Source organism: Aotus nancymaae, unplaced genomic scaffold, assembly GCF_030222135.1.
Source record: "Aotus nancymaae isolate 86718 unplaced genomic scaffold, 86718_ANA_hifiasm-v0.15.2.pri h1tg000029l, whole genome shotgun sequence".
Taxonomy (NCBI): Eukaryota; Metazoa; Chordata; class Mammalia; order Primates; family Aotidae; genus Aotus; species Aotus nancymaae.
The window spans coordinates 86,780,794-86,795,741 of NW_026988442.1; the positions used below are offsets into that span (position 1 = coordinate 86,780,794).

General features: G+C 43.7%; 1 protein-coding gene across 7 annotated transcripts in view; it reads right to left on the reverse strand.

Annotated features, from left to right (window-relative positions):
* Positions 1 to 14,948, reverse strand: part of CLASP1 (cytoplasmic linker associated protein 1) — a 284,571-nt gene that overhangs the window by 24,050 nt on the left and 245,573 nt on the right. For 6 of the 7 annotated variants that reach the window (XM_064382848.1, XM_064382847.1, XM_064382843.1 and 3 more), the window contains 4 exons: positions 9,006 to 9,156; positions 5,264 to 5,507; positions 2,838 to 3,028; positions 955 to 1,083 (listed from right to left, as the gene is read on the reverse strand). In XM_064382848.1, the coding sequence (XP_064238918.1) occupies positions 955 to 1,083; positions 2,838 to 3,028; positions 5,264 to 5,507; positions 9,006 to 9,156 (715 nt within the window). Of the gene's footprint in view, positions 1 to 954; positions 1,084 to 2,837; positions 3,029 to 3,600; positions 3,691 to 5,263; positions 5,508 to 9,005; positions 9,157 to 13,739; positions 13,857 to 14,948 lie in introns of all 7 variants that reach the window. The other variant, XM_064382842.1, reaches the window with a different exon arrangement.

Genomic DNA, 14,948 nt, shown 5'->3' on the forward strand with positions numbered 1-14,948 from the left:
GCAAGCTAGGTTTTCTGAAGTTCTAATACATGATTTTGTTTCCCACAGTTCCTTTTACTGAAGGATGTCACTGAAATCATTTGTATCAGGACAGCTCCAGCCACCTCTCCACTCTCTGCAGGCTTCTAGCTACTTGAAAGCCTGGTGAGGCACAGGGGCTGGACAACCAACAAGTAACAGGCTGAACTTTTGCTGAGTGCGCACCCTCTGTGGCATGTCTGCAGGACACAGACACGTCCTGCTGCTCTCCACCAGGCAGCTAAGGTGCCAATGCCAGGAACTGCAGGGATGGCCTGCTAGCACTTTAAATACTCAAAAGCGAGGGGAAGAGGCACGGCAGGGCTGCCTGTACTCAGTCTCATCTTGCAGAGAGAAGCAACTGAAAAGCCGGGAGAGGGGAAGGTCAGTACAGCAGCGTGCTACCCACTGTTGGCAGGCGCGGGGCCGGAACCATCCCTAGTCATCTCATTTAATTCTCATGAGAAACTCTGTGGAAACATTCATTCCTATTTTACACACAAGGAAATGGGAGGCTCAGAAGGTGAAATGACTGGGCCACAGACCTGGAGCAAGGAGGCGCTGGTTCTGGGACTTGCATGTCAAAGCTGATCTCCACCTCCCACAGCAGACTACCAGAGGCCAAATGCCAGAAAGCAGCAGCAGACCCTCCCCTTTCATAAAGGCAGCAAGAAGCCCGGACATGGAACACATCTCAGGGACAGGGCAGGCCTGTCGGACACAGTGAGGAGCTGGGAACTGAACAAATGGCACTGGCCGTGGAAATGCACCGCTGCTCAGCAAGGATAACAGCAACTCCACTCTGTATTACGACATGGCCGAGTTCCAAGGAAGGGGCCCTTAAGCTGTGCACTGATTCTGACTTGTCTATCTCCACATCCCAACTGCTCCCCACAACCCACCTGTTCAGCACCCCTGGCCGCATGACTGACTCACCTCCTTATGGGAGTCTTTGTGGGCTTCCAGAGTCTTCATAATCGTCAGCTCAGCGTAGTTTTTAAATCTTGCTGGTTGATTTCTCAGAATTTCCCTCAAAACTCTCAACGCCAGTGCTCGAATTGAATGCTGGAGTACAGGGGAAAGGAAGACGTCACCAAACACCAAACACAGCACTTTCATACACAGCAGTCAACAGGGTTGGCAAGGCCAAGCACCCAGTTCTGGGTTCCCTGGAACCCTGCAGAACCCTCTACACAGATCAAACAGATCAGCTCCATGAAGGCAGGCACTGTGCCTTAGGGTGACATTCCCAGGATTTAGCACCTGACAGGCACTGAAAAAAGCTTGAACAAGTCATACACTCGAGATCAAATGAGGATGAGAAACCTAAGTTCATTATCAGTTTTCTGGGTATTTCCAGATTTCCTGAGGCTTCAGCCTACAAATTATCCTTCTGTAAAATGTATGAAAGAATGTGTACAAAGCACTTGGACATTTCATCAACACAGCCTGTAAGACTGTGAACTCCCTAAGGACAGCGGAAGGCCTGTCGTTATTCTGACCTTCCATGCGATGAGATCACTGGGTGTGTGTACATGCCTCGAGTTGGTTAAGGCCAGAGTCATGCATCTGGAGGAAAGCCATTCCAAACAGACTCCTAATCTCAATAAAAAAGAATGGAGTTTACACCAAACAGAGCCAGAAAGTACATCCTGATTCTTTGTCACTCATCTGTACAATTCACACACTAATACACCATTTACCTGTCCTCTATATGACATCACTTTATCTCCCAACAGAGCCGACAAGGCATAACTGCCTTACGAGCCAATACTTTGTCTTTTTTTTTTTTTTTTTAAAAGTAAAACAGATTACTTATTACCATTCTTCTATCTTTACTTATCTCTAAACCAAACCATTAATCCAAAGCATCAGAAAGCTATCTGAGTCACCATGGCACGGCATGCAGCAGCCTTCCTGTCACTCGGCTGCCATGCAAGTCCCCTCTAGTTTGCCCTGGGCATGGCCTGTCACCTCCTGGCAATCCTCCCCGTCTCCCTCTTCCAGTTCCTCACCACAGCACTCTCTTCTCATTTCTGCTGGCCTACACAAAGCCAATGTGGACAGATAAGGTTTTTCTTGTAGAGGTTTAATTCTGGCAATTCCCAGCATCTATTCCTATCTCCATATAAGGCACCAGCTCCAAAGGTGAGAGAATGCAGGACACTGACTAGATTACTCCCCCTTTTAAGAGTTCTCAATGTGCCACATGCAAATCACAGAATCAGACCAGGCATGTCACAAATACCTAGTTTGTCACATTCAAATGTCCCAGCATGATGAAGCTTCTTTATTTTAAAATTAATAATACAAAAGTCAGAATCATACTTCTGGAAACTGTCACTTGATTGATTAAAATTATTGGAACTGCTAACATTATGTAAGGCGGAACCAAGATGGAATTTCATGGAATGTAGTATTTAATTGGGTCTTTAAAAAAATGAAACTTTTTCTCAATTACACATGAAACAAAAATGAAACTCACACAAAAAAAGTGCATCCTAAAAGACCACATTCTATGCTAATGAAGTTTTAAGAAATTCTGTGTTAAAGCAAGTAGATGCAGGAATGAAGTTCCCTCAACTACCATAAACCCAGCTGCAGACTACGCAGGTACGCCAAGAAGCAGCTTGTTGCTGATAAAAACACTACCTTACTAAACGTGCTCAGAAAATATGTGAAAAATGAACAAATACATGTTTTGATGTAAACAGTAAGCACAACCTGGAAAGTAAAGCTGGAGCCAACCCCAGTGAGAAAAGGACATCGTGACCCCATTACATGGAAAGGGGCAAGCTAAGGCCAAACCAGCATCTCACGTCTTTGTCTCCAAGTGTCTCCAGCAGCAGGAGCAGAATGGTCTTGAAGTGCTCCTCCCAGACGCCAAGGCTGTCTTCCCGTGTGATTTTGAGCAGCTCCAGCAGGGCTCCTTTCCGTTCCTCCACCCGCTCGTTGTGGTTGGATAGCTCTTTCAGAAGGTCAGCCACCAGGTCAGAATGGTCGATGGGCACTGGTGAGACACACCAGACATACATTACCTCGTGAGGAAATACCCGGCACAGGGGCTCCCTCAGTGGTGCCCAGCGATCCTTCTCTTCCCGCCTCATTCCCCTCCCACCCTCCACCCTGCTTCGCTGTCCGGCCTCAGCCTACACACCCTCAGCCAACCTTCTCACCAAGTTCACTGTGAGAGCAGAGGTGCGAGACCAGCTGTCCAGCACCAACAGTCAACGTCTTCACCCTTCCTTGCTATCTTTTTCCTTCTACTTCAGACAAAAGCAATGCCTGTATCTGTCAAAGGAGGGCCTCAACCCTCTTATTTCCCAAAACTCTCTCCCACTGCCATGGTCCTGAGTCAGCCCCACCACTGGACAGCCTCTTACCAGGGTCAAATCCACTCCCGTACACACATTCTCCTTAAGGCCTCCTCGCCATCACATCTGATTATTATCCATTCCCTTCTCAAATGTCTACAGCTTAGGAACCAGCATGGTGAACAAATACCAATCAAGGTGTCTGGACTACTGGTGGACTATCTATGTGGAGAGTAAAAACTGGCCCAAGATGACTCAACATAGTTACCTGTAGGGCTGTGAACACGGTTTCTATGGCAGAAAGGCACATCCTTTCTCCTCCATGTTCTTTTAAGAAACCTCAACTCTGAATATTCAACTTTAAATAGAGAGGATGGAAAAACAAACAAATCAGACAAGTTATTAGGAACTACTTAAATGTGTATTTGCATATTTCTTTAATTTCTAAGATTGGGTAGCAAACACACAAGAAAGTCTGAAATGGTAAAGAACTCTGTCGTTTCCTCCTGCCTTTTTCTTTAAGTCTTTTAGTACACAGTTGGTGAATAACCAACACTGTCATTTCTACCTTAATCGAGATCTATAAAGGAGAAGGTAAATAATTCTATAAGCAATGAAAACAAATAGTCCACTTCTCCCAGGAAGTGCCAGTCATTACAAACACTATACCTTATTAGCTTACTGACCAGTAAACAGATGTGTGGGCAGAGTTTCAGATGCTACCCACCAGCATATAAGCAATTAATAGCCAAGTGATTAGGCTTTTAATCCCTACAGCCATTTCCGCTTTCAGACAGTTAGAGAACTTCTCTCCTAGCTTAGCATTCCCCTACTGTCTGATCCTTGCAAGAGATCAGCTTTCTTTTTTTGTGCCCCCATTGGATGTGGCATCTGCCTCCAGCACAGGCATTCTCTGGTACTAGTGTGACCACTATCAGTCTGCCCCCCGACAGACCTTGAGCTCTCTGAGGCCAGGGACCGTGTCTCATTTACCTCGGTCCTTGGCAACCCATACACTTCATGACATACAGTAGGCCCTCAGTGAACGTTAACTATTTAGAATTCTAATGTAGGTTCTAATTTAATTATTCATTCAAACTTGAGAAATAAAATAGGCTTCAAAACAATTTTTTAAAAGCACTATCAAATTGAAATAAATCAAATCATGTAACATGAGAGGTGAAAAAGTAGATAAAAATACCATTGTACCATGTACAAAAATACATATTCATCATTCACTGGTTTAGTCAATAATAGACACTGGTCTTAACACAGGAGCCAGAAAGAAAGCAGACTAGCTTGCTTCTGCTCCATAATTCCTATGTTATATGCTTATGTTACATTTTGGGAAAATCCTTCTGACCCAACACATAGCTTGGCACCACACATGATAATGCATGTGCTCAGTGTGTGTCAGACCCCTGCCTCCCAAATGCAGCATGGAGGTCAGCACAGCTCCAGGGAGAGCTGGTTACAAAGTCGGTGTGAGAGGAGAGGGAAGCCTTGGAACAGTGCTTCAGGATCTCACTCCACAGCTCGGGAGCTGGGACGTGCAGGCCCAAGACCTTCACGAATGCTGAGCCTGTGCTCACCATCCTGTTTGCTCCTCCGCCCCTTGACTGCCTGGGGCCAGGGGCCTGCAGTGAAGCTTCCCTGAAGGTAGAGGTAGCCTTTCCTCATGCACAGCTGTTCATATCTCGTGTGACTGTTTATTTCCTCACTGCCCCGTGACCTGTGCTTTTGTTCACTGTCGTATCTCCCGTGCCACAAGGTAGAGATGCAGTAAGCAGTGCCTGAACAAACGACTAAGCAGGAAGAACACACCCAGTGTCTCCATTTACATCTGACCAGTGGGCCTGGTGCTGGCCAGACAGGAGGGAACACATGGGAAGCACTTCTGGATGGGGACAGTTAAGCAAAGAGACACCAACCGTCTCGAAGCTGCTCCATGTCGTCATCGAACACAGCCTCCTTCAGGGCGGTCTTGTCGTAGGCGTTGATGGCATCTGAGTAGGGGTACGGGTTGTACTCTCGTGCCCGCGGCCCCGGGAAGGCACGCGGAGGCTGGGTGTTGAGTAGCGAGGTCTTGTTATCCAGAGCTGTCCGGCCTCCTTCTACCTCACTGCCCCCCCGGCCCTCGGTGGCAGGAGAGGCAGCGCCCCCATCGCGGGACACCTGGAGCACAGCACACTGTCAGAGTTCCCTTCTGGGACTTGTAATGGACATTTTCTTTGAATGCTCAGAAATATTAGGAGGGCCAGAGATTTTCACTTGAAATATGTATGGCCAGTGGCAAAAAGACAGCTATTAGTATTCCAACGTAGAAACACCAAATCCATAAACTACCGTAAAAGGAATAATAGGCCTGAATTTGCATCTAGTCTTTATACTTCAAATCTGCTTTACTTTGTAAATTGGTGATTCACTTTACCAAGATGTCTTCTGAGGGATACCATGCAACTCAGAAGGACCCTGAGAAGGAAAGGCAGTCCACTCACACCACTGCTCTCAAGGACCACACCAGCAATCGGGGCTTCTCACTGCAGCCCTGCCCCAAATTAATTTCTTGTACTATGTGTATTCCTGCCTAGTGCTGGGCCCCAACGCTTCACAATCTCCTGTGACAGGGAACCCAGCACTTCCTAGGCAGATCATTCTTCTTTCAGATATTTCTAATTCAGAGTTGTTATGCTGGATCAAAGAACGGGTCTTAAGTATTTTCCGAATTTTGTTTTTTTCCCTAGTATATTTTGAATGTTGACTTCAATAAATTCAACCGCTGGCCCTCTAACTGGCCCCTTGCCATGGTATTGACCCTACTGACCCCTTCGCTCTTAGGGTCCTCTCCTATGGGGCAAACCACTGGTCTAATCCCTTTGCAGGTGGCACTGTAGCTCAGCAGCTGTGGGCTGGCTGCTGGCAATGGGGCCAGACTGCTTTCCTCATCCCAGACATCTGACTACCCGACAATGGTGGAAACATTCCAGGCAGCCAGAACACGTTGGTGATTCCTATGGCAACATTTTTACTTGTGCTCATGACAAGATACATTTCTCTCATTTTGTGCTAATGCATTTACACTTTTTTCCAGTTGTGGAAAAGTAGATGTGACATATCATTTTAATAATTTATAATTCAGTGACATTAAATACATTCATGATGTTGTGTAACCATCACCACTATGTATACCCCAAAACTTTCTCATCATCCTCAACAAAAGCCCTGCACCCTCACCCCTCTCCCTTTTTCTGCAACCCCTGACGACCTTTATCACACTTGCCTCTCACAGTCTGTCTATGGTAGGTGCCTCAGATAAGTGGATTGCTGATCACATTCCACTGTGTGTATATTACCACATTTTGTTGATCTGTTCATCTGCTGATGGCACTTGGGTTGCTTTCGCCTTTTGGGTCTTGTGAATAATGCTGCTATGAAACACTGGTGCACAAATATCTGTTCAAGTCCCTGCTTTCAATTCTTTTGGATCTGTGTCTAATGGAGGTGCTGGGATGCGTTTGGTTTTTAACACCACAAATAAAATTTTATATTAATTTAATTTAATTAAGATGTAAAAAGTAGTTCTTTAGAGCAGTATGAGAACTGACTAATACAACATCTTCCCTAGGCATCACAACTAGCCACAGGTCTCCTGGATGCTGATCCTGTGCTTATCTGACTGCCTCTCCCATGAGACTGGAGCTCCCAGAAAGCCACGGTGGTGTTTGGTTCAGGCTCACCATTTTCATCACATCATGAAACAAAACTATGTCCAGAACAAGCAAAAGCAAACTGAGAAAAAAGGCACTTAACATTCTTCGACAAGATGGCTGAGGGTTACTCTTTTGAAATTTTATAAAATTAATTACCTTGGGCATCTCAATACTATTTTATGGTTTTAGCAAAAAGACAAAAAACAACAAAGGTGAGGATGTGGAGAAAAGGAAACTTACATACTGTTGGTGAGAAAGTACATGAGTACAGCCATTATGGAAAACAGTATAGTGGTTTCTCAAAAACCTAAAAATGGAACTACTGTACAACCAACAATTCCACTACTGGGAATTTATCCAAAGAAAAGGAAATCAGTATATCAAAGAGATGCCTACACCCTCATGTTTATTATAGCACTGTGCACAATAGCCAAGATACGGAATCAATTTAAGTGTAAATCAACAAGTGAATGCGTAAAGAGAATGTGGCATATATACACAATGGAAATGAAAGGCTATTATTCACAGCGACACCGATGAACTGGAGGACATTATGTTAAGTGAAATAAGTCAGACACATTAAGACCAATATCATACATTCTCACACATTTATGGGAACTAATAAGAGTTGAGCTCATAGAACTAGTGAGTAGAAGTGTGGTTACTAGAGGCTGTGAAAGGTGGGGTGGGGGAGGAAAAGAGGCTGGTTAATAGCTACAAAATAGGCCAGGCGTGGTGGCTCACGCCTGTAATCCCAGCACTTTGGGAGGCCGAGGCAGGTGGATCACGAGGTCAAGAGCTCGAGACCATACTGGTCAACATGGTGAAACCTCATCTCTACTAAAAATACAAAAAAATTAGCTGGGCATGGTGGCACACACCCATAGTCCCAGCCACTCGGGAGGCTGAGGCAGGAGAATTGCTTGAACCCAGGAGGCGGAGGTTGCGGTGAGCCGAGATCGCGCCATCGCACTCCAGCCTGGGTAACAAGAGCGAAACTCCGTCTCAAAAAAAAGAAAAAAAAATAGCTACAAAATTACAGCTAGGTAAGAGAAACAAGTCCTAATTCTCTATAGCAGGAGTCCCTAACCCCCAGGCCATAGACTGGTATTGGTCTGTGGCCTGTTAGGAACTGGGCCGCATAGCAGGAAGTGAGCAGCGGGTGAGTGAGTGAAGCTTCATCTTATTTACAGCCACTCCCCGTGGTTCACATCACTGCCTGAGCTCCACCTCCTGTTAGAACAGTGGTAGCATTAAGTTCTCACAGGAACGTCAACCCTATTGTGAACTGTGCATGCCAGGGATCTAGGTTATGTGCTCCTTATGAGAGTCTAAGGCCTGATGATCTGTCACTGTCTCCCATCACCCCCAGACAGGACCGTCTAGTTGCAGGAAAACAAGCTCAGCGCTCCCACTGATTGTACATCATAGTGAGTTGTATAATTATTTCATTACATATTACAATGTAGTAATAATAGAAGTAGAGCATACAATAAATGTAATGTGCTTAAATCATCCACAAACCATATTCCCGCCCCCTGGCCCAGTCTGTGGAAAAATTATCTTCCACAAAACCAGTCCCTGGTGCCAAAAAGGTTGGGGACTGCTGCTCTATAGTGCTGTGGGGTAAATACAGTTAACAACAGTTTATTGTATAATTCCAAAACACTAGAAGGGAGAATTTTTCAATGTTCCCAACATAAAGAAATGATAAATGAGCTGATGGATGTGCCAATTACCTTGATTTAATTATTACATATTCTATACATTATCAAAATATCACTTTGTATCCCATAAATGTGTACAATTATTATATGTCAACTAAAACTAAAAGGAAAACATTATTCTAACTACAGGATAAAAATAATGATACAGCTGAGTAATCGTGACGGTCAGTGTTCAGAAGTCTCAGTATCTATCATCTAACTAACACAGAGTTATCTCTTAGTCTAGGGATACTTACAATATCACACTCCTTTTTGCCATCTCGTTTAACTGGCTCATTCAGATCTTCTTGGCTTCGAAAACTAAACTTTTCAATGGCTTCTGTAACTCCACGTAGAGAACTATAGATTTCTTCAGAGTTCAGGTTCTCTGTATCATAGTCCAGCATGCTAAAAGATCAAAAATATTTATTTCTTAAAATGAGGCATATACATAGAACTGAGATATGGGTGTAAGTTACTTCCAGTAATTTACAGAGTAAGACATATTTATAGTTTTGTTTATTGGGTGATTTGGAATGAAAAGGAGACATCTTTTGTTAGAGTACCACCACTGGACAATTACACATCTTCCTTATCAAATCTGCCACACATTACATCAGCACTCAATAAAAACCAGTGGGAAACAACAGTAACCACGAGAATGTAGGAACTCAAAGAGTGACACTGGTGACTGAAGGCACAAGATAATGAAAGCGGAAAAATAACTTTCTTATTTTGAAGATGAAAAAAAGGAGCTTGGTTGTTACTGGTCTCAAATGTACAAACTTAGGAGGAATGGGCAGTTGGAAATAAAGCCAGTAGTACAAACAAATTTCAAAGGAGCAAAGTAAATGACCTCACAAGACTAGGCTATACTCCCAGGTATTCGATCCAGAAAACACATAAAACCCTATTAAAAAACAAAAACAAAAACAAAACAAGCTTAGACTCAAAGTCAGATCCACCCTACGAACAGGCCCAGAAAGTCTAACTCTCACATCATCTCACCCAGGAGCTTGCTGTGAATATCAGACTCTTCTACATGCTTCTATTTGGAGTTTTGTAATTAAAGTAAATTTTATAAAAAGTCACATTCCTGGATGGATATCTAAAAATCCTCATAAAAGCAAGAAATATTTGTTGTTCATGGAAAAGTGTTATCGACTGCTGTCTTTATAGACACTGGGCAGAGCAAAACATGAAATGAAGTGCAAAAACCAAATAGCCCTTTTTGGTGCACTGTAGTTTGCAACAAGTGCCTTTTAGATGTCTAGAAAGTGCACTGAAACAGGGAGAATCCTGAGAACAAAAACCAACCTGAGAATATAAAAGAAAAGCATGGGACGGACATATCAGCATAAAGCAAGCAAAACATGAAGCAACAGTCAACCAAGGGCAAGTTAAAAAAAAAAATCTTAGTTTTAGTGTCACTTATTTCAATAAAGTTTCAAGAAAAGATCAGATGAGTTCATCTAATTTAACTTTCAAAAAGTCCTGAACTATACTAAGATTGCTAGGGACACACAAAGAATCTTTGGCTATACATAAGTAAGCATACAACATTGTTTAAGGACTAAAGAAAAGCAATCTTCCTGTTCTTCAAAAGAGTAATAACCGAAGAAACTAAGTATCCTTCCTACGGGCAACACAACCAATCCTGTACATTCCTAAAGTGAGTTTCCTGTCATGTAAAAATGACGAACATTTACTAAGTACTATTCCTTGAGTACTCTGCCTTTAAACAAAAAAAGTGTGGGCAGATGAGCAAGAAAAGATTTGGAGAGCTCTCACTTGGAGTGGCCAGATCTCTAATGGCTTGATGTTGCAATGATCCAAGTGTTTTCTAGGGCTGGTGCTGGTAGGTTCTAGAACCCAAGAGCTGACCACACTCTCCAAGATGGGAGCTATTTGTCTAGAATTGTAAATATGGCCCAGATAAAATCTACCTTTCCTGATGAATGAAAGAAAATACACAACCCAACTGTATTTGGAGAGTTCACAAAAAAAATTTCAACTCACCAAGATTGACTTGAGCATCAAACAAAAAGAAATGTGAACCTTGAACAGGTTTGCTGTTGAAATTCCAGGTCTATAACTGACAGGAGGTAAAATAAAAAACCTGAACAGAATTGAAGATCTCAACCTCTTCTACCTTCACAAGGCTGTCTGTCAAAAAGGCAACACTCCTTAGATGTGAGGAAGACATGACCGAGGGGCCAGAGGCTCCCCTCCTCCTTCTGAGAATATCACAATACAAGGCATTTATACATCTGGCCAGTACACTTATTTTTCATATATAAAGACTGAGTATTATGACTCAAACAAAAAATATATATATGCAACATGTAAAAAAAAAAAGCCTTAAAATACTTTTAATCACAACAACCAAAAATAACAGCATAGCCCATGCAAAAGAAAAAAAATCCAAAAAACTGAATGATGGGATGAACAAGAGGAAGTCTGGCAGAACGTTCAAGTTTTTTAAGGGATGTCACAATATTATTTTCCATTATGTCGCTTCAGATAATGTCAGCTTTCAGATAATTCATCTCATTATTCTTAACCTGAACTTTCTTAAAAATTATTTCATTTCAGTTCACATCACTTCACTCTTACAATAGCCTCTTTTATTTTTAAAATAGGAAAATAAAGGATTCTGCCAGGTAATTTCCTTTTTCTCACTTTCAATTAATAAACCAACTCCCACTCCCAATTCAGGAGCACCATTTGCAGAACCAAGAACAATCGAAGGTGTCTTCTTTTAGACTTACTAGCTTGAGGTTTGAAGTATCTCCTTGGTATGAAGCTAAAACTGTGAGCTCCAGGTGAGAGACGTAACTGTTTACCTCTAACAGGAAGTGGACCATGCTACTTTCTTTGCTATCTTTATGCTGTGGCTTGATTTGTATTTTTCCAAATCAGTAACTGTTAAGTTCTCACTTATAGGAAAAAGAACTTCCCATGAAAGCCATCATCAGGCAGGGTAGATAGTGTGTCCTCACAAGCAGTATATAAGGGGCAGCACAGCAGGACAGCCTTAGAAGCTGACTGAGAAGAGACCTGGGGAAACCTCAATCTGCCATCTGCCCCATAGCCTGTCTTGTTCCAGCCCTGAGACAACTCCAGAACATACTCCTAGGGTTAAAGGTCAGGCCCTGGTCACCTGTAAACACTCTGGTTAGACTTCAGAAGGGCTCCCTTAGGGTATTTAAGATTAGGGAGAATTGCTTAATCAGTCAATAGTCACTGACTTAAGGTGAGGCCATGCCACCCAACATGGAAGCTGAATGCAGCCCTGGGCTTGCCCACTAAAGGATCCATGGTGTGGGTAGGGAGGAGAGCATGGGGCCAGGTCTCCAAGAAGAGAGAAACTGGAGAGAGAAGTCTGCCTTCTTTGTCATTTTGTAGGGAAAGGATACAATGCATAGAATAAGGACAGTCATTCCTTGTTACGGAATCAATAGGATTTTGGCACAGAGGAAAGAGACAGATATATAGATTCCCTTAGTTTTATGTAACCAATAGGTTTCTAAATGTATAAGTCTCTAGTCAACTATCTCTGTCTCCAAGGGCAAAAGAAGTAGTTGTAAGTATTTGTTATGCATTCTCTTTTAATGAGTTAGGTCAACATGTATTGTTGTGTATATATGTGAAAGGTGATCCTAGGAATGGGATGTGGTCTGGAGGGCAATTCTGATGGCTTGCTGGTGGTGAAGTGAGTGCCCATGAGAGGATGCAGATCAACATACTGGGAGACAGTCAACCAATTGATCTTACACTTGGAGGAACAGCTAACCTTAAAAAAAAAGAAAGACAAAGGAGTGACCTGCTTTGTTAAAATTAAAGACAGCAGCTGTCTCCTCATCTGCTTGCCCTAACCTTGTGTATCTAGAAACATTCATCGCAGGGTTCTCTGTACATTTTAGAAGTGGCTTTCAGAGGTATAACAGCTTTCCTTTGTTAACATATTTCATTTACTGTTTTTGGCTTCACTATGTAGATTATTTGTATTCCACAAAAGTCAGAATGCAAATCTGCACAAAAGCTATATGAAGCATTTCAAAAGTAACAGCCCATTTTTTTTTTTTAATCCTTTTCCTATCACACCTTCTATCATAGAGGGTAGAAACTCATCTCACAAAGCACAATGACAGCTGTACTGCCTGGTGCTCTAACAGGTTTCTAGGGAAGAGATTATCTGATCTCTGGACCTTATAAAAGGACCTCCAAGAGACCCTGAAACAGACATGTGCAGTACTATGTGGACTGTTCTTTGTACCACAGATTAACCGTCTGTCAGCATCTGAGGGAAGCACACCCCTTCTTCCAGACTCCTAACACCGTTGCATAACACCAGTGTCCACAATGCCACACTCAGCATCAACTGTGGGGGTGTGTGAGGTGACTGACAGTTCTTCTTCTTAGAGGCAGGGCATCCTCAGTGAGCTGTTAACAGTTACCCTGCCTCTTGGGGATTCCTTTCTGGATCTGTATGCTCAGACTACCCCCATATGACAGTATGTTAGGAAAGAAATCAGCTATATATAGTCAATAGCATGGCTGAGAGTGACAGGTGTGGTTTGGGAAAGAGTAGGTCTCTTTGGCTTCTGAGGGAAATGCCTTCTGTACTTCAGATGCATGCTAAAGAAACTGCTCCCACTGATGCCCACGCTGACCTCACAGCAATTCCTGAGCTCCTTCTGGGGCCTGAGCACTGCACTGTGCAGAAAGGCCCACAGCAGGTGGCGATGAATCTGGTCAGGTTATCAAGGGTCATCTGTCTCTGTGACACAGCAGGAACCATACTTCTGAGATTTGGCAAAGATCACGCACCTGCTCACACTTCTCACCAAGGCTCTACTCCTGCTAGGTGACACCAAGGAAGGGACCACACTGGAGGTAGCTTAGAGGCTTTCCCAAAGACCTGAGACGACCTTGGAAATGCAATAATATTGTGACACCTCGGACAAGTTTGACAGGTAGCTTGTTACCTGGGAGAGTAAGAGCGCCTGAGAGCCTTGTGGGAGGGAGCGGTGGGGATGGAGTTAGGCTGAGAAAAGGGAGGTGGGTGCTTCGCTAACCCGTCGGCACTCCAACCCCATAACCGACTGCAGTGATCAGAAGAGGAAAATCAGAGAGAGAAATACAAAAAGCAAAGGGGAGGAGGAAAGCACTACACACCAAGTGTCTTAGTCTCCTCTTTCCTTGACAAAGTTCTATTAAAATTAATCGGAGCAAAATTAGCACTTCATCATACAGAGAAAAGAACAAATTTTGTTTTACAATTTGGTCCTCAATGAGACCGCTTTATTCTTTCCCCTCCCAACCATGGAATGTGTTTACTACTTAAAATCACATGAGATTCCAAGCGTGTCTACGTGTGAGATTGTGTGTATGTGTGAGTATGAGGGGGTGTGTGTATCTGCATGCACTGGGATGGACATAACAAGCACGATACACAAGAAAATATGGATGTTCACCTTCAGATAACTAACTCATCAGTTATTTTAGAAAGAACCAAAGAAGAATCATGGGTCCTCAATTCAAAGGGGACCAGAAGGACTCCAGCAGGAAGACTCAGAGACTGAGTTACTCTGCTCAGAGCACTCCAGCGTGGAGCAGTGCATTCTCTGAGGCTGTGATCCAGTTGGATGGCATTCAGAGACAGCACAGTTGTTTCCTTCTGAAACAGCAGCACCACTAGAGGGCTAGTGTGTTAAGTCTCAGCTGGCTAGCTCAGAGTACAGGGTCATAAAAACTAAATCTTTCTGCTCATATCACCTAGTATGAGAACTGAAACTTTTGGGGGAACGCAAGTATTCATCCTCCCTTCACAAATGTCACTGGGTGTCTGGGCTTGCAGAGGCCCTGAAGGAAAGTTCTAACAACTGCTGCAATTCAAAAACATGGAGAAAGAGACTGGGAAAGCGAGGAGCTGGGCTGGCTGGTGACAGGGGTAAGGCCGCGGGTGGAGCTCACGGCATCAGCACCAGGCACCTACAGAGCAGCCCTGCCTGCCACTGGCATGCATTGGTGTCCCCACAGCAGGAGCCTCTGCATGCTAGTCTCCCCTGAGCACAGGTATGGCCCTGCTTTATAAGGAAAATAAGGTACTGAGATGCGAAGTCACTGCGGTACAGAGGCCTAGAGACACATTGGCCTTTGTGGGGCACACACTGGGTTGCAGGTGGGGGCATAGG